Source organism: Dufourea novaeangliae, unplaced genomic scaffold, assembly GCF_001272555.1.
Source record: "Dufourea novaeangliae isolate 0120121106 unplaced genomic scaffold, ASM127255v1 scaffold310, whole genome shotgun sequence".
Lineage (NCBI taxonomy): Eukaryota > Metazoa > Arthropoda > Insecta > Hymenoptera > Halictidae > Dufourea > Dufourea novaeangliae.
This window is the reverse complement of record NW_015374199.1, coordinates 218,575-240,515: the sequence shown is the minus strand read 5'-3', so window position 1 is coordinate 240,515 and position 21,941 is coordinate 218,575. Positions and strand designations below refer to the sequence as shown.

Sequence of the window (21,941 nt, the reverse complement as noted above, 5' to 3'; positions counted from 1 at the left end):
GCATAGGTTTCTCTATTCATTTTCTAATCTTCACTCTCTCTCTCTCTCTCCCGCTCTCTTTCTGTGTCATCTTAACGTCAACTGTATCGCAAATACGACAAAGGAAAACATGTACATATACAAAAGAAGAAGGAACAGAAACCGCGTGTCGTCGCACTAAATGTTAAACATGTTCAGCTTAATTTTCGCTCTCACGCCGGACTATTCGCGCGCGCTCGCGCTCAATCTCTTTCGCAAACACAAACCAAACACATCGTCGCACGATTAAACACTCCATCCTCTTCTCGCCTTCCCGCTCTTTCTCCACCGCACACGTCACTGTATATTTACGTACATATACATATAATATATACTATATATATATATTCGACTCTTTCTCTCTGTTTCGCATGCACGCAATTCCATACGGACACATAACCTATTCTCTTTGTGAACAGTCAATCGCTTACAAATTCGTCTCAACACACACATTATTATGGCACAAAACGAGGAATGGGCGTACACGGAAATACTTGTCATTACCAGATAAGAATTCCATCGACTTTCCCTTTCTTTCGCTACCTGTTTCTGATTCTCACCTATATCACATTCTCTCCCTCTCTCTCTATCTCATACACACACACGCCCTCCACTCGGTCTATCACTCTTTCGCTCGTGAATTATTATTTATAATCTTTTTCATAGATCTCTCTCTCTCTCTCCCTCTCTCTTCTCTCTGTGAAATGCCCGCGAAATTAGAATCACACATGAGGGGAAGCACACAAGGTTTTCTATTACATCTCTCTCTCTCTCTCTCTCATCGTTTCGTCTTCCTTTCTTCTTCTTTCTTGTTTTTTGGAATAATTATTTTACAATTAGAAATACGCTCTCTCGCACCAAAACGCGCTCACGGAATGAGTGAAAAATACCAACGATGCGCGCGCCATTTTGTAATAATAATTAATCTAATCATAATACATAATAATGTTCATAATAATAATACAAGAAACAAGTGGAACGCGCCCTGTCGCCTGAAAAACAGATCTACGAAAAAATATAACGTCTGCCGCTTCGTCGTCGCTTCGCGAATTTCATTTCGCGGATAAATGCCCATGTAGATTGATTTTGTAACGCGATTACTCTATTATTCTCGCCTTCTCATCACCTATCTATCTATCTATCTCTTTCTTCCTCTCTTGTCGCAAGGATCGAAGAACGAAAACGCGTTAATATTTTCTTTTACTTTTTCTCTTTCTCTCTCTCTCTCTCTCTCTCTCTATCTTCGTCACTAAATTTTCTTAGCGTCCCTACTCTGTCTCTCTCTTTTTACTCTCGCTTCTACTCGCTCGAACGCGTTCACAAGACGAATATATCTTGACAATGATATGATTATCGGAAATATGTATATTCACGATCGCTCTCTCTCTCACTCCGGTAATCGACGCACCGTTTACTTTCTTCCTTCCATTTCCACCGCTTTTCTCTTTCTTTCGTTTTGTTAACTTTACGATTATTTAATAATAAAACTGAGTGTACAGTAATACTGTTTGATATGTCTCTAAAACGTACATCCATCTCTACGGCCCCCCTCCCCATACTATCGTCTCACCCTTTCTTTTTTCTCTCTCTCGTTTATATTAGATCCTATATGTATAATGCTCTATTACACGACCGGCGGGCGGCACGAGGAATTTTCAAATAAAGAATAAAGAGGAAAGAGAGTATTCTCTTAGTTCTGACTTTCTTCTTTATTCGGCTGATCGCTTTGAAAAACGAGTAGAAAGATTATATACCGAGAACTGTTTTGTGATGAAAAAAAAAAGTAAACATGAATTAGTGGTTGAAAGTTTGAAAATATTGTTTTTGTTTCGAAAGAACGAAAATTTTGTTATTGTTTCGGGTGAAGTTAAGGTACAGAATAATAAAGTACATCGGTCCGCCCGCGCGGGTGCGCGCTCCCTACGTTCTCTCTTCTTTTTTTTTCTCTCTTTAATAACATTATTATTATTGCATTGGCTCTTTCATCTTTTCTTTCTTCCTTTCATTCATCGTTAAATTCCTGAACTCTGAGGTAGTCTGTTCTGGGTGTCGTATTACGTAGTAAAAATGGCAAGAGTGCTATATAATTTATCGTCTTTTTTCTCGCTTTCACATATTAACTTCTTTGTCACTTTTACACGAAACCACTAAAGAAAAAGGAAAACTCGTGAAAGGACGTCATATCTGTGTGTCTGTGTGTCTGTGCGTGTGCGTGTACATGTATGTATGCGTTTGTCCAACGTGTGTAATTGAAATATGTACAATTCTCAGCGTACGGCTCGAAATAATTGAAGGACCAAACACATTCAGAAATGGTATTACGAGAAACAATGCTGTGCTATGAGGGAACGCTACCGTGAACTTTCAACGAATAAATACTGACATCGAAAATGATTAATTTTCTTTCGATTATTCCGAGCGACGCGTGTCGTAAACGGACCTCGTCCCCCAACGAAAAAACGATCCGATGGGAAACACGAAAATACTGTTAAAAATACACAATTCAACAGATCAAACAGAACAACGATCGTGTTTCTTGTCAAAAATTAATTTATACAAACAAACAAACGATTCAATGTGTAAGGGAAAGACACCATTCTAGTAACAATAACAAACGAACGGAAGCGATTCGGAAAATAATCGCGCGCAACGTGTCGGAACAATTATTAAACACGTAAGGCCGATCGATTAAACAATGATCAACAGAAATATTTATGCGTGAACCCCGCAATATATATATTTTATAACGGCGAGGTCAACGTTTAGTTTGTGTGCGTATATGTATGTGTATGGAACTGTGCGTGTGACAAGCTGTGCGTGGCTCGAAGGGAAATCCGCTCGTGTCGTGTGAGAGACGAGAGACTCGATCCTGTCCTCGATGATCGGCTCGTTTCGCGCTCCGCGGGCAATTAATGAGGCATTAATTGATCATACGCGACAGTGCTCTCGCAATTAGAGGCACCACGTTGCGCGATACACCAGAATGATTATAAATTGATCGAACGAATTACGTGCAAATCAAATCGCGACAGATTCTCGTGTAAAATTTCGCGCGAATGAAACAGCTGATCCAGCGAAAATACAATTGCTTCGCGCGGGAGAATTTGAATATCTGTTCGAAGATACGTGTGTAACGCGTGAATCGAGACTAATCAATTTTTCACTTCGATATGTGTTCGTTGAACGAGGAAGACTGTGTGTGTGTGTGTGTGTGTGTGTGTGTATGTTATTCTAATCGGAAAACGACACGAGCAAGATTCATTCCGGGCAACGTACAATTTCGAACTTAGGCTATCTTAAAAATTAGGAAAGAAACGAAAAGACACGACGGCACGATGAAAATTTATACTGAACGATTGGAATGCAACGAAAGTGTGTGGAATGTGAAGAGCTTTTCTGAAAGGCTCGTTGTTAACTGGAATATTAAATATATCTAATTAACTCAACGGTCATCGAAGAACGTAATCTCACCTCTCAATGATATTCGACAAAAAAAATAATATGTACACGACAGAACGATCACAAAAACAACAAACAAATCAACGTGATATGGAATCGAAACGTCCTGTCAAGCGATTAAGAATCGTAACAATTGAAGTCTTTTATTCTTCGCGTTTCCGCCGTCGCGTCTATTCCGACAATTACTTATCAACCATTTTCTTTTTCTTCGCGGTTCTCCATCGATAAAGTTATGCTATAATACGCTATAAAATACGAGTATTATGAATAGGTTTAATAATCACCTTCTAGACGATATTCAATTGAGTTCAATAATTACAGTGATAATTAGAATAACTATACGCCTATACATTTAACATATTTTGTACAATTGATAAGCTTCGAAGGTTCGAACGACGCATTAGAAGTCTCCATTGCGCGTTTTCGGAATTATTATCGTTCGAGTGTGCGATTATTTTTTCCCCAAGAAAACCGTATATTTGAAACGACATGGCGGGTTTGTGTTGTCTTTTTGAAACGGATGTCGCGATCCACCGAGTCGAGCAATCGACGGCGAGAACGAAAAAAAATAAGTTCTCCTGTCAATTTTTCACGATCAACTCCGTGTATCGCGAGTCACGGGATATGCAAATGCAGAATAGATTTCTTTTTTGTTAAATTGAAAACCGATCGATCCTCCGAGACACGGAAAACCGCGTTCAAGTTCCGAATAGCCCGCCACGCGTCACGGCTCTACAAATAATATCGAATCCGCTCGTCGAAACGTGTAAAATATCGCGATTCAATGATCCCGAGAGTGGACGTCAAATAAATATTACGCAGGTTGAGCAAAAAACCAATATCCTTTCCGAGCAACCGTTGCTCTTCACCGACGAATTCGCGACAAAATTTCAACTCGAAACAATTACAACGATCAAATCGATGAATCTGGCTTGAAGAGAACGAACGTAATAATATTCCCTTCTGTTAGATACAAACGAAAATAACACGTGCATGAAAGGATGTTGTCCTCTTGTCGATTTCAAGGGCGTGATAGGCGGAGAATTTCGAACCGGTGGAGTGAAAATCGGATGATAGAGATTATTCTTAACCGAGAACTATATAATAAATACAAATTTTCATCACGATCGAACGGGTGTGCACTTGAGTCCCAGTGTCTCTGATCGTTATAAGCGCGAAGTTCGATTTTCAAGTCGCACCGCGCGACCGTACTCGCGATATTTACGATCTCACCTTTCGATAAACAATCACTGAAGACCATGACGGCGTGGATCGCCGGACAACGGCCATGTCCAGCGACGATGCACGTCTCCAACGGTCGGGCTTGAAATCACGCCCGTAGATGGACGTTGTGGTTGTTGGATTTCTTTTTGTGCGTCTCGAGGTGCTTCATCATGTGGTCCTTCCTGATGAATCCCTTGCCGCAATTATCACAGGCGTACGGCTTTTCGCCAGTGTGGAGGCACATGTGCCGCCTGAGGTCAGTTTTGTGGTTGAACTGCTTCGGGCATATCTCGCACTTGTACGGCTTGTCGCCGGCGTGCTTCTGCAAGTGCTCCGCGTGCAGGTACTCGAGGGGGAACCTCTTGCCGCACTGATTGCATTTGAACGGCTTGTCCCCGGAGTGGAAGCTCTTGTTGTGTTGCGTCAGGTAGCAGGCCTTGTTGAAGACCTTGTCGCACTCGATGCACTTGTGAAAGCCGTCCTGGGAAATATAGTGCGAGCCGGTGTTTGTGCTGGTCACCTGATGCTCCTTCGTGATCACGGCGTTCCCTTTCGATTTGTGATCCTTCTCGAATTGTCTACCGACATTCGGATTCAGCTCCTCCTTCGCTTGAATGAGCTGCGGTAGATTGTTGTTCGCCTCGAGATTGTCTCGAGAATGATGGAGCTGATGCGACATATGATGCGTCTGGATCTCGTACTGTTTGATGATCATACCGTCGGTATTTGGCATTTCTATGTCCATGTTCGTTAAAGATTCGTACCGAGGCGGTGAACTCCTGTACGGATCGTAGTTCGATCCAGGCGAGTCAAATGATCGATCTTGAGGAGACGTGTTCTCCTCCGGACTTAGCCCCCCCACGTTAACGGCCTGAGGTTGATTTTGGCCAATTAGAAACCCGGTGACGTTGAACTGTGTAAAATTCGGCAATGCCCTCTGATGGTTACTGAAGGTGCCGAAACCAGGTAAAACATCCTGAGACTGCTGCTGCTGCTGCTGGCGTTGTTGTTGTTGTTGTTGTTGTTGTTGTTGTTGCTGCTGCTGCTGCTGCTGCTGAGCTTGCTGGTGTTGAGATTGTACCGGTAGTGTTAACGGCATCTCATTACCAGTAGTAGTTAGCTGGATGGTGATAGACTCCAGCAGGCCCGGGATGTTGGTAGTAGTTGTAACGTGGGGGGGCAAGGCGTTTGGGTACGGCTGATGAGGCATCGTAGTACCCCCCATCGCCGTGGGCGAAGCCATTACTGGGTGGACCGAGCCCGGCGTTATGGGAGACGGCGAACTCATGTGGTGCGGGTGGGACGAGCCCATTGGCGAAGGCGAACTCAGGTGGGGCGCCGGCGGTGGGTGCATGGGTGACATGGGCGAACTCATGGGATGGTGGACCGGAAGTTGGCCCGACGGCGAACCCATTGGCAGGTGATGAAGTTGCTGCTGCTGTTGCTGGTGGTGGCCCAACTGAGGGGATGGGGAACCCATTTGTTGCTGATGGTGGCCCGCCATTGGAGATTGTGCTGGGGAATTGAGCGGCGGCACCATTGTGGAGCCCAAGTGGACCGACGAAGGCGGTTGCTGCTGCTGCTGGTGTTGTTGCGTTAGGACCGCCACCGCCGAAGATTCGCTGCTGCTGCTGCTGTTGCTGTTGTTGGAATTGTTGTTGCTGTAGAGACTGGTGGTGGTGGGCGTGTGAAGCAGGCCCCTCGCCGCCTCTCCCGAGGGACCTGCCATCAAGTTTGGGGGACTCCCGGAAGAAGATAATTCTGGTGATCTTGGTGGTCCCCCGCCGCCCCTTCCACTACCTGAATGATTATCTCTACCAGGATGGTGATGAGCACTGATAGGCAGGTTGGCTGGATCCGGTTGGTTGCTCTGCTTGACCGCGTTCTTGTGCAGCGTCGTATTGTAGTGCCTTTTCAGATGGCCCGAGCTGGTGAACCACTTGTTGCACGCGGTGCAGTTGTAGGTCTTTGGTCTCCGCGCCTCATTACTTTTCCATGATTGATTGGCCAAGGGCGGCGGTTTCGGAGGCTGTTGCAGAAGGCCTGCAGGCATCTGATGACCGGGCATCGGTTGCGTGCTTGTAATGATAGGTGAACCCGGATGTCGTGGCGGTTCAACGGGCATATGTTGCCCGCGCATGAATTGACCCTGATCTGGGAGCGGTGAGACACTGTCCATAGGGCCCATCGGCGATAACCCAGGATGATAATCATGAGGCTGGGCAGTCGGTGGCCAACCCAACATAGAACTCACCGAATGCGATCCCGCCCTTTGCTGTTGCTGATGCTGTTGCTGCATCACCTGCTGCTGATGCATCTGCATTTGCAATTCCTGTTGTTGCTGTTGATGGAGCCTCATCAGTTCCTCCTCATACCTATGAGTTTGAACTTTGTGAGAATCCAGGTCGAGAATCTCGGCTTGTTCCTCCGGTTCTTGCTTCACTTCCGTTTTCACAGCTTGTCCACCATTGTAATCGTAGCCAGACTGTTGTTGTTGCTGCTGGCCGGATTGCGGCGACGATGTGTGCAGCTGCTGCTGTTGTTGTTGTTGACTCTGTTGTTGAGGACTGCTGCCCAATTGTTGATATTGATGTTGACCATGATATCCACCACTGGGTGAATTCGAATGATTCGTCCTCACGTGTTCACCGAGCTGATTCGCGTCCTCGTACACCGCACCGCACTTATCACATTGAAGAGGCGGACTCCTTGGACTAGTGGAACTGACCGAACTGGTGCGTTCCGGAGGAAAGTGTTGCTGATGCTGGTACGGATGGTAGCGCGAATAACCTCCGCCGCCTCCACCACTACCACCGCCATTGTTTTGCGTATCTTCTCGCGGCGGTGAGTAATGATGGGGCAAGATATAGGCCGGTTCGTTTTGCATAAAATAATTCGTCTCGCCGAACATCGGCGTCTGAAAATGATTGTAACCTTGACCGGCAGACTGTTGCTGCGATGGTTGTTGCTGTTGCTGCTGCGATTGTTGTTGCTGTTGTTGGGAGGATGTAGGATCCTGAGAGGGCGGCCTCGAGGAAGACTCGCTCGAGTCCGCCGGCGCGGTCACGCTCTCGCGTTTGACGCCCACGTGGCTGTTGTGATTGCCAGCCTTACTGTTGTTGTTGTTACTCTCCTCCTGCTGTGCTTGACTCGCCCACTGGCTTAGCAGGTTCTCCTGGTGGTATCGCAGGTGCACCTCGAGACTTTTATCGCTTTCGAAGTAGAGGCCGCAGTCCTTGCAATGATGCTCCGGATTCGAACTGCCGCCCACGTACTGTTGCTGTTGCTGTTGTTGTTCCACACTCGTCATCTCACTCATATTGTCTCTCGATCTTCTGCTCCTCTCTCTCACGCGTAGACGCTCGCCTTTCCGTTGAAAGAAGGTCGCGTGTCGCTCGTCGTCCCTTTTCCCCCGAGCACAGCACTTGTCCGTAACAGAAGGGACAAAGACGACCTACTACACACCTCGCACAACCGGAGATATTATACACATAGGTGCGCATTAAACGCGCTCGCGCGCGCGCGAAGTCCCGTGTAACAGTCTATCTACCCCTGCAGGTATCGTGGTGTTCGTTCCCGTTTTTCACTTTTTCGATACGAAACAACGAAACCACCGAAAAACTCGCAAAACGTTGGAACGTCGCTGCGGAAACACGTGCGTCAAGTAGCGACGTCTCGCGCCTCCCTCCTTTCAGCCGTCGACAACCGCTGGTACGGGTTTCCTCGCGTAGAGCACATGGACGATGCCTCGGTTGACGCGCGAAACGGGAGTCACGTGTGTTGCCGTATAAACGTTCGCGGGCGAGGGCGGTATTACGGGGCAGGGGGACACCGAACGGAACGAAAAGAAAGTAAAAAATAAAAAAAGCCGGGGTACAACGTGTTCTACATTTATCATATGATCGCACGTACGGCAGGTACGAAAGTCCAGATCAACCCCAATCGCTCCACCTGGTGCGACGTCGAGTGAATCACCGCGTGCGGCATCGTCGCCCTCGCCTCGACGATATGCCGACGACGACGATTACGATTCGATGGCTGACGATGGGCTGCTCCGAAAGCGGCTGGAATCGGCGGCCTCTCTTCAACACAGTGCGTCCACCGACGCGGTGTCCCGAATAATCGCGAATCCGCACAATTCAAGCGTGGATATCCACAAAAAGTAATTACCGAATACAAACGAAAAAATAAATAAAAGAACAAAAAAACAAACGGATCCGACGCGTGTGCGATTTACATGTTGGCTCTCGATCGCTCGATACCAGTCACTCGTATCCGACTTGCCGTTCAACGACTTCCCGACGAATGATTTCACGCGGTCCGGCGTTAACCGTGACTCTTCGTCTTCGAATCATTTGGTCATCACGATCTTATCACTTCTCACTTTGCTCACTGGTATTATCGTGTCCATACCGTCACTGAACGCGAAAAATCAAATTGTCCTCCCGTTCGACTCCTCCTGCACACAGGTGATCTTAAGGATCGAATTATTTTCGTATGTTCAAAATCCGGCACGACGAACAACGTAGAACTATGCTACGACGACGCGGGCACGAGAGACGAGCGGTTTATCCTTCGAAACTGCGATTGTAAATAGCCTAGCGATCGTCCTCAACCTCGTGTCCCTCTCCCCCCTTCTCCTCCTCGCCCCTCCTTCCGACGCGTTCGCTCTCTCACTTTATCCTGTTCTCACACTCTCTAGACCCGCGTCGTACGACCGCCGGCACTGTTCTGTCGGTTGGAATTCCGGAGTTTCGAGTCCTCGGGCTCGCGCCAAGGCACTGCTCTCCCCCTACCCTTCAAGCCGTCGCCGCCGCCCCCTCTCTGCCATCACTTGCTAGCTCCGCCGCTGGCTCTGTCTAACCTACCGAGCTCTCTCCTTCGCGCCGACTTCACCCCTTCTCTTCTCAGGCACTGCCGCGAACCGACTGGTGTTCTCACTCTCTCTTTCTCTACCTTTGGTACACCTACTCCAACCTTCTCCTCGCTTTTCCCTCCTTCGCCGTTCTTAATGTTAGTTGCCCGATTTGGCGTTCTCCCTTCAACCTATCCCTCCTCGTATTACATCCATCTCTGTCCGAAGCGTCTCCCACCCTACCCGTCTTTGGTTTACTAGACATCTATCTTTGTTCAATGTACCGAACTCCGTTTCTTCTTCCTCTCTCTCTCTTTAGCCCGATTTCCTTCCTTCTCGTTCGAACCTGTACCTCTCTTTATTCCCCTAATGGCTACATCCTCCCTTTCCCACGTAGCACCTTCAGCGAAAGTCCCCTTCCTACGATGTAGTTCAGACACGAGCGAGAAGGAAAGAACGACAACGGCGAAAGAGGGAACGAGACGGGAACAGCTCGAGACAGCCAACCAAATTTGAGACATCGAGCGCTTCTTGCCCCCACCAGATTCTCCTTGCCCCTCCATCCTTCTATTACAGTCCACGATTCCTCTGATTCTCGTCTCTTTCTGTTCACGACTTTCTCTGTCACCCCCTCGACTAAAAGGACGACGAATCCTACAGGACGCCGAACGTATTCCCTCTTCGTCTGTTATTTGCCCTCTTTGAATTCCTCTCCTCTTTTATCCAATACGAACGCTCTGTTGTTCTTCGCGCGCCCTCTTCCCTCTCAACCCCCGTCTTTATTCCTGCTTCGGTTTCTTCTTCTTCCTTCTCTCAGTACGAACGCGAAAAAAGGACGAGGTGATACGCTCATGGCACAGGAATCCTTGCGCGCCGTATCCACGGCGCGTTATCCTTACACACGAAACTTTATCGGATGAGATTTTTCGGAACTTCATCCGCGCTTGCTCCACAGTCCACGTTTTCTCGTCAGGATATTCGTGACTCGACGAACGTCGGTATCCTCCCACGGCACGAAACGTTCTCTCTCTTTCCTTTTCCGTTATTTCCCTCATTTTACTCCTGTTACACTTTACGAACGATTTACGAAGGACACGCAGCCCGCGCGACCCGCGAGATTGAATATTTCTCGCCGCTCCGCTGTATCGTTCGAGTTTCGGCTGTCGGAGGTCGCTGACCATTTCGAAATTCGCCACGATATCCTTGAAGATCCTTTTGCACGGACGCGTGTCCTTCGTGTTGTCCTTGCACAGGAAACTTTGTACGCGCGAATCAAGACCAGACATTTGTTGGAATCTCGTGGTTCGGATCGGAATCGACGTCACCCTTTAATATTCCGAAGTCTGTAATTAATAATGCATCAATCTTTATTCATAGAGTAATTTAGCCCAGCTGCCTTGGGAATTGGGCAAGAAGAAAAGAAAAATTGCAATTGCGTTTCTTATTGAGAGAATCTTACATTCTTATGGAAATATTACACAAGCATTTATATTAATGCTATGAATGATTGCTGCATTCTTATATTTTCGTTTTTTAATGAAGTACAAATATGCCTCTTAGTCATAAAATTTGATAATCATATAATTACCAATTTTCCTTCGTAGTAAGAAAAGTAAGTTACTTCTTAATTTGCTGTAATTATGTAAATAAAGTTTGCAAATATCCAAATAAATACATACGACTAATATGTCTTGAAGTGTATTTTCGGATAAATGAACTTAAATGAAAATAATGCTACAGCAGACACTAGTAAATGTGCATTATTTTTTAATAAATAAAATGTTCTGAACCAGAAAATTAAAACATCCATTATGGTACCATTTTTGGTAAAACTTTATCTTAACTTTATGATGATCACCACACTAGTTTATAGGATAACTTGTACTCTACTTGCTGATAGTAATAATAAAATAAAAAAAAGTCTTAACGAAGCATTTAAACAATAGCACTTGTATTTTTAGTCGCACAAATTGTTACAATTTCCACGCAACTAAAAAATATCAATATTGTTTCTTCAAAATAAAAGAATTAAAAATATCCAAAACGACTTCTTGACTGATTCTATTCTTCCTACCGTACGAATGAAAATTTTACATAAAATTTCAATTTTCTCCGACTAAAAACTAATATTAATTGCTGTCGTCTCACCATGCGTTGCTATTATGTTTTATCTACCACTTAATCGACCTTTGGTATTGTCCGCCTTCTGTTGCGGCGCTATTCCATCCTATCTGTGTACTCCTCGTTAACTTCCAAATCCAGTTTCTCTCGAGCCAAAATAACTAAAGGTGCGTTTCCATGGATCACTTTTCCAAAGATTAGTAACATCACCCTGATCAGTTCTTACGACTATTACTCCCAGCAGATTCTTATCTATCCGAAAAGAAACGAAAAATCAATTACGTTTCATACTTATCTAAAAAAAAACTATTCCCCTACAAACTAAATTAAAATTAATGAGTATACGTGTCGTGTCTCCCGTTTAATTTCTTCCCCCCCACGGGGGGCGTTTTGTCTCACGAAATTACCCGCTTAACAGGTTCAAAAGCGGCCACGAGCCTCCGCTATAGGTGTCTACATAAAAAGTGCGTCGGTATTATTCACCGATAACTAAATTCCCCTCCCACCCCGCCTGACTCGACCATATTCTGCCCTCCCGCGACTCCCTCGATCGACGCCACCCCGCGACGGTCACGAAGCTGCCTCGTCGGGGGAAGAGAATAAAAAAAAATGTGGGTAACCTTGCATTTTTTTATGATACCTTTTTTTTCCACGCGACGAAGCGGGTCTAGCCACTCCTCCCTCCTCTCGCGCCACTTTATTCCACCTATGAATATGTTTATTACGTTGCACCGCGGCCACCTGATGCAAAAGAAAAAAAAGAAGAAATTTGGCCCACGTGTAGGCCGAACTGGCAGCGGCACGTGTTGTCACGATGGATAAACGTCATTCGCGGTCGCGCTGTCGCACGTCCTTTGGTCTTCGATACAATTATACCGTCGAACACGGGACTGTTTAGTAATTGTTGTTTTAACCCAGCTCATTAGGTGGGCACTCTGTTCTGAAGATACCTGAGACCGATTTCTTTTTTTTTTATTATCGCACCTTTCCTCGTGATTAGGGTGTTCAAAACGCGTCCGGTAGTATATGTAGTATGGCTGCGTCTTCGATATTCGTGACTACGCAGTCTGTCCCGAAATCGACGGTACCACCATTGTATGAATATTAAACAACCAAGTATAACGTGTACGATAAGGTTTTGTTGTGTGAAGTTTGGTTTTTTGAGGTAAACGTATTTGGAAACAGGTGGGTGCTATCTATTCTAAAATACAGAATTAACGATTAATTGTATAGAGGAGAATTACTTAACTCTAACTCTTTAAATCACTTGTAAATTGTTTGTTATATGGAACAATGTTTCAATAAAAAAGTTGTGTAGTACCAAGGGGGCTTACAAGGTAATAATAAGTTTCTTGTTATTTTGCTTTTTTATCTAGATATGAAGGTAACATTTGACCTTACCATTTGAAAGACTACAGATGTATCAACACTGAGTAAAAAACTATTAAGGTGTAATGGATTCAAAAACAAGTAATTACTCAGATGTTCTTTAAATGATTTTTAATGTAAGTAATGCTCAAAATATTGTCAATTGCAATCAAGACAAATGTATACTTATGTAGGATTAATGCGTGCGAGTGGCACACATTCAAGTGTTTCGGGTTTCATACACATTAATAGTTTTTTACTCAGCGTCCATTGATCTGTCGAATTGCAGGGTCAAATGTTCCATATTACGTTTGCAAAAGTCAAGGTGATCTTCATATTTTGATAAACAAGCAGAATAACTAATAATTACATGTTCAGACGCCTTTAATACCATATAACTTTTGTTTGAAACATGTTTTCATATAACAAACAATTTATACGTAATTTGAGGTAGTAAAATTAGGTGACTCACCCTGTATATGTACATGTTATTACATACTTCCACATGTAATATACGTTAACAACAGTACGGTATTAAATATTTTTCACCGATAACACGGAAAATTAATAGATATTACCGATTATATAGATATTAATAGATATTAATAGATATTACCGATAATTAAATAGATTTCACCGATATTATGTACGTATCTATCAATTTATATCAAATGATTACCTATTATTGGACCTCTCAGACACATGTATGAAACCAATTTTTAGAACGGATTCGTTCGAAAAAATTTTGTTTTATAGTTATGACTTAATTTTTTGTTTTACGCTATTATTTTATGTTTTCTATCTAGAATCACTTCTTGTTTTCATCACTAAACATTCTGTATAGTGGTTTCAATTACGTTGTTCAAACTCACACTGTAAATACATGAAAAACATTAAAATTCGTTCTTTCAAGGCGACAAGCGGCATATTTATGTCAACAATTATTGAACTATTTAAATTTTATCTATATACCATGAAAATAAATATTCTGCTATGACCGAAATAGGATTTAATTGGCATCTGGAATTTAAACTATGCACACCATACAATTGTGCTTCGATTAAAAACTTTATACAAAACCTTCAAATCGAAATTTAATTATTTTCGATGATCACATTGTAATTACGTAATCTTCGGAAGGCGGGTGGTCTGGGCTGTTTGGGACGGAGGCGGCAAACGATCGTTTTGAACCGTAGTAGAATATCCATTGTATGTTCGAAAGTTTTGAGAAGGAAATGTGTATAAAATTTTATGTTTGTTTTAAGTTCATATATTACATTTACATGTAATTGTTAAATAATACGGCAATAGCTACAGATGGGTCAACATGACGCTGTATTCGCTGTACGATGGTTAATATCTCAATTATTATATTCAAACCTACAATTATATTCACATAAATCAAAGGAAATTGTACCATTACGTATGTAAAAGTTTCGAAATACAAGAAGAGGTTGCGACATGCATGGTTATCTACATAGAGGTCATTAAGTATAAGTGCTTAAAATTATTTGTAACATATATATAAAGATTTATATAGATCTTAAATATCGTAACTTTATACTGTTATTATTAAGTTATATGAAAGAATATTTTTCTCGGAAGGAATTTCGGGGAGCAACGAATGAGATTAAAATAAACGTAATGCGGTTAAAATTAATTTTATTAAATGTTTAAAATGGTGCTCACTACCTTTCAAATATTTATTTATTCTATTTATCATATTATTCCGAACATTTAACAACATGGTTGAAGTGATAATTTACATGTGTTTTGCAGCCTTCCTTCTATACCTTCTTGTGATGTGTTATAACTCTTCAACTATGCAGAATATCAAAAAATTTTTCAAATAAATGTTGTAATGTTTGATAACAGATATGCAAATAAAAAACACGTAATAGCTCGTTCCGTTTAAAAAAGGAGAAAATAATTACCCTTTTTTCCTAGGAGACTGTTTTTCAAAATTCTTGAGTTCCAGATGGTTAACCATCATACATCATTTAATTAAAGAAAGTCTCATTTTGATATCTGTAGCAGTTTTGGAGAAAACAGTGTATATGTGACACCCTGTATGTATGCATTTGAGAAATAGCAGAACAATATTATATGTTAATAGAAACTATAAATAACAGAACTATAAATACTAGTAAAAAAAAAATCGTGTGTTAATATTAACTTTTATTATTAAAGTAAGTAGCACATCATAAACAACACTTTAACTCGACATATGGCTAACAGTAAGCTATGTTTATTAATAACTAGACTGTGGATGTTTATGCAATTTCACCCTTCCGAAGACAAAGTTTCAACAGCAATCACCAAAGGGAAACTTAATTTTCTCTATTACGGACTACTAAACTAAACAGAACATAAAAACTGTATGAAGTTTTATTAAACTACTTACCTTGTTGTACTCGCGTGATCCGTTTTAATAAAAAAAGGCCATAGTTTCTTTTAAAAAACAAAAGTTAACATCTACATATATTTCCGAAAATATGCAGATAAAGAAATTCCGATTTTAAGAAATTCATGTAGTCTTAAACATAGATCAATTATTGTCTAACACAATTTTTTGTACAGTTACGCAGAACACCCTTTATATAATAATAATTGGAACTACTATTCTAATACGTACTACTACTTTCACCTTTGACATTAAGAAATAATATTTCACCCGTGTATACTACATCACCGTGTGCACAAGCTATAAATAAGGTTACCCCTTTAACATAAATTAACCCCTTAATTTCTTCCTGGCAGTTATACTCCTTCTTTTTGATTCATGATTTAAACTGTGTAACAATTGTTGGTAAAATATTTCATTAATATATAAATTAATAATACCCGAAATAAACAATAAATAACTTCATCTCTTAACTGCCGATCCCTATATACGAGTCCTTTAAGACGGCCGGCTTTTCGTTACTTAAAATAAATAAAGTCATCGTAACGCGTCGTAAGTTTTGTCGCGTTTTATAACCCCGTAATTATAGTACGCTTATACAATTGGGAACGTCGACGGACCACATTTCGACCGATCGAATTGTTTGTCCCGTCTCTTATTGTTTTATGGGGGAATCAGTGCCTCGTCGGTTCGGCGCAGGTAAACGAGGTATACCCGCGAATTGTAATTCACGCGAGCCCAATAGGGATAGGGGGGTAATAAAAATGGGAGCTTGTTAGGTAAGTACACGGAATTAACGGAAGGAAATCTTAGTGTGCGTATTACAACGTTTTATAACATGCAGGCGCGGTTGAATGGGCACCCGATAGTAGGGTCGAAAGTTATATTGACGGCAATCAGCCTCGATTATTATCGAGACGCATAATCAAGTTTACCAACGGCGAAGTAAAGCACTCGGAGCAATTCGAAATAATGTGGGAGACACGTTGGGAAGTGTTACCTGGAAGAGAGCTGAAAACGAGGAGGGGCGGGTGGGGTGGGTGGGTGCAGGTTGCGGCGACGGAGGACCGTGGACAGGAGCGCGGAGAGGGTGGACGGAAGGTGGAAATTGTTCACAAATCTAATTGTACGACGCGCCTTTGTACTTCGTCCTTATTGTTCTACTTTGTACCTGGATGTTTTATTGCGGCCCATTGTGGCCGCCTTAACCGTGCAACGTAATTAATTCTGAGTTTCAATTTTCTTTTCCTGGGAAATCATTTATGAGTACACGGGCGAAGGGCGCTGACCTCGAGTATTCTGTCACGCTATGATTTTCTAGAATGACTTTAAGGTCGCGTATGTAATTGCTTGATAATGTGGCGAATCACGTGCGTAACAACTTACTCAAATCTTTTTTGTTTTTGGATTTGAAATTACGTGTTATTTTTTCTTTGACTATTCACATTACTACTCGGTTCAATATGTAACGAATAATCTTCTGTGATTAAATGTTCCCAACATACAGGTACTTACTTGGTCGGTCAAATTTTTCACACGTGAATCACCTGGAGTCTGTAAAATTGCCATGCATTAAAATTATAAAATTTCTTTATGAATAATACTACGTAATTTTTGTTTCTTTTTAAATTTAACTTTCTATTTTTATAGTTATATTAACTCATGATGAAAGCTAACGACAAGAGCGGGTTAACATACATGAAATAAATTGCGGATTGTCGCACTTATGGTACACACGATTGATGATAATTGTTAGTATCATACAATTTAAAGGACTTCTTACTTGGTTTTAAATTTGATGGAATCCTCAATATAGTAGTTTATTTTCTCTTGGATTCCAGATTCTACTGAGAGCAGAGCTACCATAACAGTCAATACATAGGACTACCTAGATAGTTCGTAATCTCTTATAAAAATTATTATAATGTTATGATACTGCTTTTTAGAGATTCTTCGCAATTTTTATTGCACTATATGCAGTGAAAAAGTTTGTCAATTTATGTATTGGAATATTTCCAACAAGCTCTTCTTTTCACCAATGCGATAGAAATAGAAATATGTTCATCTTGGATAGTTCTAGTGTTAAGTAATTCATTAAAATCTGACTCCATGTAAATTTTCGTAAACGGCTCGTAAAAGATTTTGGTATAAAGAATCAACTTAATCTTTCTCATGTGTATTTTTAATTAAAAACTTATGTTGAGTATAATGTATAGATAACTGTATTTTTAAAACGTTAATTAATTATGAATGTTTTAATATTTTTTATTTTTTGTATTATAACACTTGTAAAACGATAGGGATATGTACAGCTTGCTCGCCTCCGACGCCTCCATTGATTTCAACCGCGTATTTTGCATCAAGTTTATGTTACCATACTTATGTAGGATAGGATGAGGCATACAGGATTTGAATAATACATCCCTCGATCGCATGCGACATGAAGAGCCGACGAAAGAAAGGTAAATATCGTCGAGCCTTGACAAACAAGGTCTATCCGGACCGAAGAGTTAGTGGAACGATCTTTCCTCCGCCAAAGATCGACTTCCCGCCATCAATTTGATAAGGAAAAATTTATTTTCACGCAGAATCCTTTCTCTGTTTTATTGTAACTTTTATAAAATACTCCTTTTTCAAAATACATTTCTGCACATTTACTTACACTATGACAACTTAGAACATATATTATTAATTATACGATACAAATTTTAAGTAAATATACAATTAGTTAAAGTACGGTTACGAATTTGACGTGTTATGAGTAGACTGTGGTTGATCATAATGGTTTTAATTAAAGAGTAATTGTTTATTTTTCGTAAAAGTATTGTGAGCTCAAAGAAAATTTATAATTCGTTACACCTTTATTAAGGTTATTATTTTATGGGTTTTACATGTTCCAAAATGTTATAAATGTATAAAATTCGCAGTCTAGTTATGAGTAATGAACGTTCGTTATAAGTATGGAGTGAGGAAGGTTGTTGTTGACCAGAAGGTATGGTAGTACGGTACATCTTAAAGGGTTGCTAATGAGGATATGGGAGAAAACTTCAATCTGGACGCAGACTTCATTTACAATAGAACACCGATTGTATCCGAATGTCAATTATTGGAAACACTAATCATTCAGATTTTATCACAACATAAAACGAGTCACGAATACTTTCTGAAAGAATTAGTTTAGAAGAAGCACATGAAAATATACAATTCGTTACTCTTAATCGAGCTTAATTATGCACGGCTATAATTAACAAAACAATACAGTAGACTTGCAATACGTAAAAATAATCGAAGGTATAAAATTGTAAACGGTGATAATATTGTTTCATTGATCTTTGTTGAAGAAGAGAAGGACAAAGCTGCAGAAGTTGTCGTTAGGTTCATATTTCTGTTTGTTTTATTATACGATCTTCCACGCAATAAACACCCATCTTTCAAAATTACTTCATTTCTAATGATTTTATGATACCTATATATTAAATTTTGATTCTCTTAGACCGATTATTCCAGAAATCGTTTATCTGATTGGATTTGTTTCCCTCTTAGTACAAATAACGATGTTCTATTATATTTCATTGATTTCCTTCAAATAATCTTATTTTTATAAATACACTTTTTGAAATTCTGTGACGCTTGTTCTAAAGCTCTATTATAATAAAGGACCTTTTATGTTTGCTATCTTTTGGAATTAGAAAGTTAGGAATAGTGTTTGTGAAAAAAAAAGTTTTTCTTAAATGGAACGATCGCAAATTCGAACGAATATTTATTACAAGTTCAATTCGACCTCTGGCGTACTTTTTCCGTATTTCGTGCACGTTCGATCGACAAAGAGAACAGCAACCAGGAGCTTCTGGAAGATAGACCTCGGCAGAAATAACGCGGTCTACGTGGTCGGAAACACGCAAAATGCTCACTGGCACCTTTGCAGCCGTGTTTCCGAATGAAAAACGCTATTAATATTAGAACGAGTTGATTATTGTTGTATTCCATTAAAATTAATGACCCTGAACACGAAAGGCAGCATGGAAATATGAGCTATAAATTGAAGAAATTAGAAAAGTACTTGTTAACAATATTTTATGCATTTATAGTTTCTGTGAAAACAGCTGTTCAAAGTTTGCAGTGTAAAAAATTAAGCATCTGAACAAAGTACCTACATACTTTTTATGCAAAAGTCAAGGCTTACGATACTCAACATATCACATGAACTCTGTACCTAACTAAATTGGATCACAGATGCCATTTTATGAAATTTTCCGATTTTATAGACTATTTAACAGAAACCAAGATTAGAGAAAAATTTTCTTCAACACTTAAGGTATATATGAATTAAAGAATTAAAGAAGGACTTCGTTAATATATAAAAATGTTTCAGTTTCATTGTGTTCTACACATTCGTATGCACGACGAATGTATAAAATTCGCATTTAGTTATCATTTCCTGTCATTACTTCCATGTTTCGTAATTTATGCATAGCACATATCTATGAAAGTTTTTCATTAAAATCTGAAATTAATCAAGAAATCATTTCTAACAAATTATTGTACGAGGGTGTACTGATTATATGTGACATCGAAATAATCTTTAATAAAGTTATGACATTTAATTATAATATACAATTTTCAAGTATGACTTTTTGGTGGTAGAGTGTCACAAAATCTTCTGCTTTCGAAATGACACACTTGACAACATACATTTTGCAGAGGGTTTGCTATATCGACTCGGTGCAGTCTCACCCTCTGACACTTGTTCACACACAAGCACAACGGTACCACGAACAATAATTTCCATACTAACGTTATCACGAGCGCCCCTGCACCTCTGGACTACGTGTTAGATTTGGATAACGCTAACTTGACAGAAGGGGGATGGTCACCCTCATGGAAATCTTCTCGCCTTTCTGCGGAGAAAACCGCATCTCCTCGTCCCTCGACATTGGACTTCTCTGCATGTTTGCGGTATCCTTAAACGATTGCGTATAGTTAGGCTTATTTGAGAGTTTAAGCTCACGAGCAAATGCATTTTACAAATTACTGGTAACACGTAATGCTGGATTTCTCTTTAATATTGTAATTATTAAATCCGTGCAAAATTGAAGGGTGATTGCCGTTCATATTTGCAGACAGTTATAATTTGACACAGTTCATTTTTATTATTTTGCTGGCGATAAATACTTACAAAATATTTTATAATTTCGAAGAATTTTATAAAACATTAGAGAGGACGGATGTTATTGCTGGAAATGCACTTTTCAAGAATTTAAAATAATAATGAAAATTTATTCAGTGAAATGAATAAAAATACCATTACTTTCTAAAAGAGTGTACAACTTGAATATGACGCGTAATTTTATAGGTACAAAAATTTAGTTTATGTTTAATGAACAAGATGGTCACCCGCTGTATCTACAGTGTGTTATATTTCTTGTAGTTTACACATTTGCATTTTAGTTGTTCAAAGCCTAATTATTATCACGCTACTACAGAGTTGAAAAAATTTCATGTGTTTTTAAATTTACACCAGTGATACCAGTAACGTAAATATGTTCAAACGGCCACGTATTTCTCGACAATATAATAGTTGTCAGATGTATTTGAGTCCTATTTGTCAGTCAAGAAAGTTTAATGAATTAAAAATAGCGAAGTACGTTTTTAATCTTTTATTCGTTATTCGAAACTCTTTATCCAGACAATGAATTTGCCGATTTTTGGTTTTAAATATCATGATCGACATGGTAGTGAATTAAGAGATCGTCCAATAATCGAGGTTCTACTATACCTCACAATTTCGGCGAGACTATCGACCATCGGTAACGATCTGGGATAAATCCAGCTGTTCATAAATAAGCGGGAACGGGATAGATTGAATCGGCCTAAGCAACACCAACCCTCCCACTGATTTCATCCTAGCAACACCCTCTTGCCTTACGTTTCTGCTCGGCATTTTCGAGGTGGACGCCGAGCTGACCGAATCACTATCAGCTAGATATTCGCTGGCGTGGCGTTTGCGCCCCATTTTATTAAGGAAATCCTACCCTGTCCACCTCGACGCTCCCCCCTCCCCCTGCCCCTCCCCTTTGCACCCCGTGCCAGTGAATCCTCCGGGACGAGGGAGGAGATTTCCTCGTCGTAACACGTGCGACGACGTGCATTTCCACCGATCCTGGTTTTCCACCTTTCCCCGACCACTCTCCTCTCGTGCTCACTCTCGCTCTCTCACTCTCTCTCTCACACACACACACACATACTCTCTCTCTCTTTCTCTCTTTCATGCCATGCGACGTCCATGGAATTGTTTTTCCCCGAAAGAAGCATTTTTCTCACGACTGGAAGAGAGAACGGAAAGGTCGGTTTTGCTTGCAAATCGATGATTGCTTTACGCATATCGATGAGCTGCTCCCGTGATGGCAAGGGAATCCAAATGCCCTGTAAACTACGAAATTTTATTGAGTAACTTTCTTTTTCAGATCGCGCGGGAGGAGGTTTTGGTGGAAT

At 40.9% G+C, this 21,941-nt stretch overlaps 1 protein-coding gene across 1 annotated transcript; it reads right to left on the bottom strand.

The window, feature by feature from the left end:
• Positions 1 to 3,973: 3,973 nt before the first annotated feature.
• LOC107192284 (alpha-protein kinase 1-like) lies at positions 3,974 to 9,323 on the bottom strand. Its single transcript, XM_015581502.1, has one exon. It carries the CDS (start codon positions 8,018 to 8,020, stop codon positions 4,808 to 4,810), a length of 3,213 nt encoding a protein of 1,070 aa, XP_015436988.1. The 5' UTR covers positions 8,021 to 9,323; the 3' UTR covers positions 3,974 to 4,807.
• Positions 9,324 to 21,941: the final 12,618 nt, after the last annotated feature.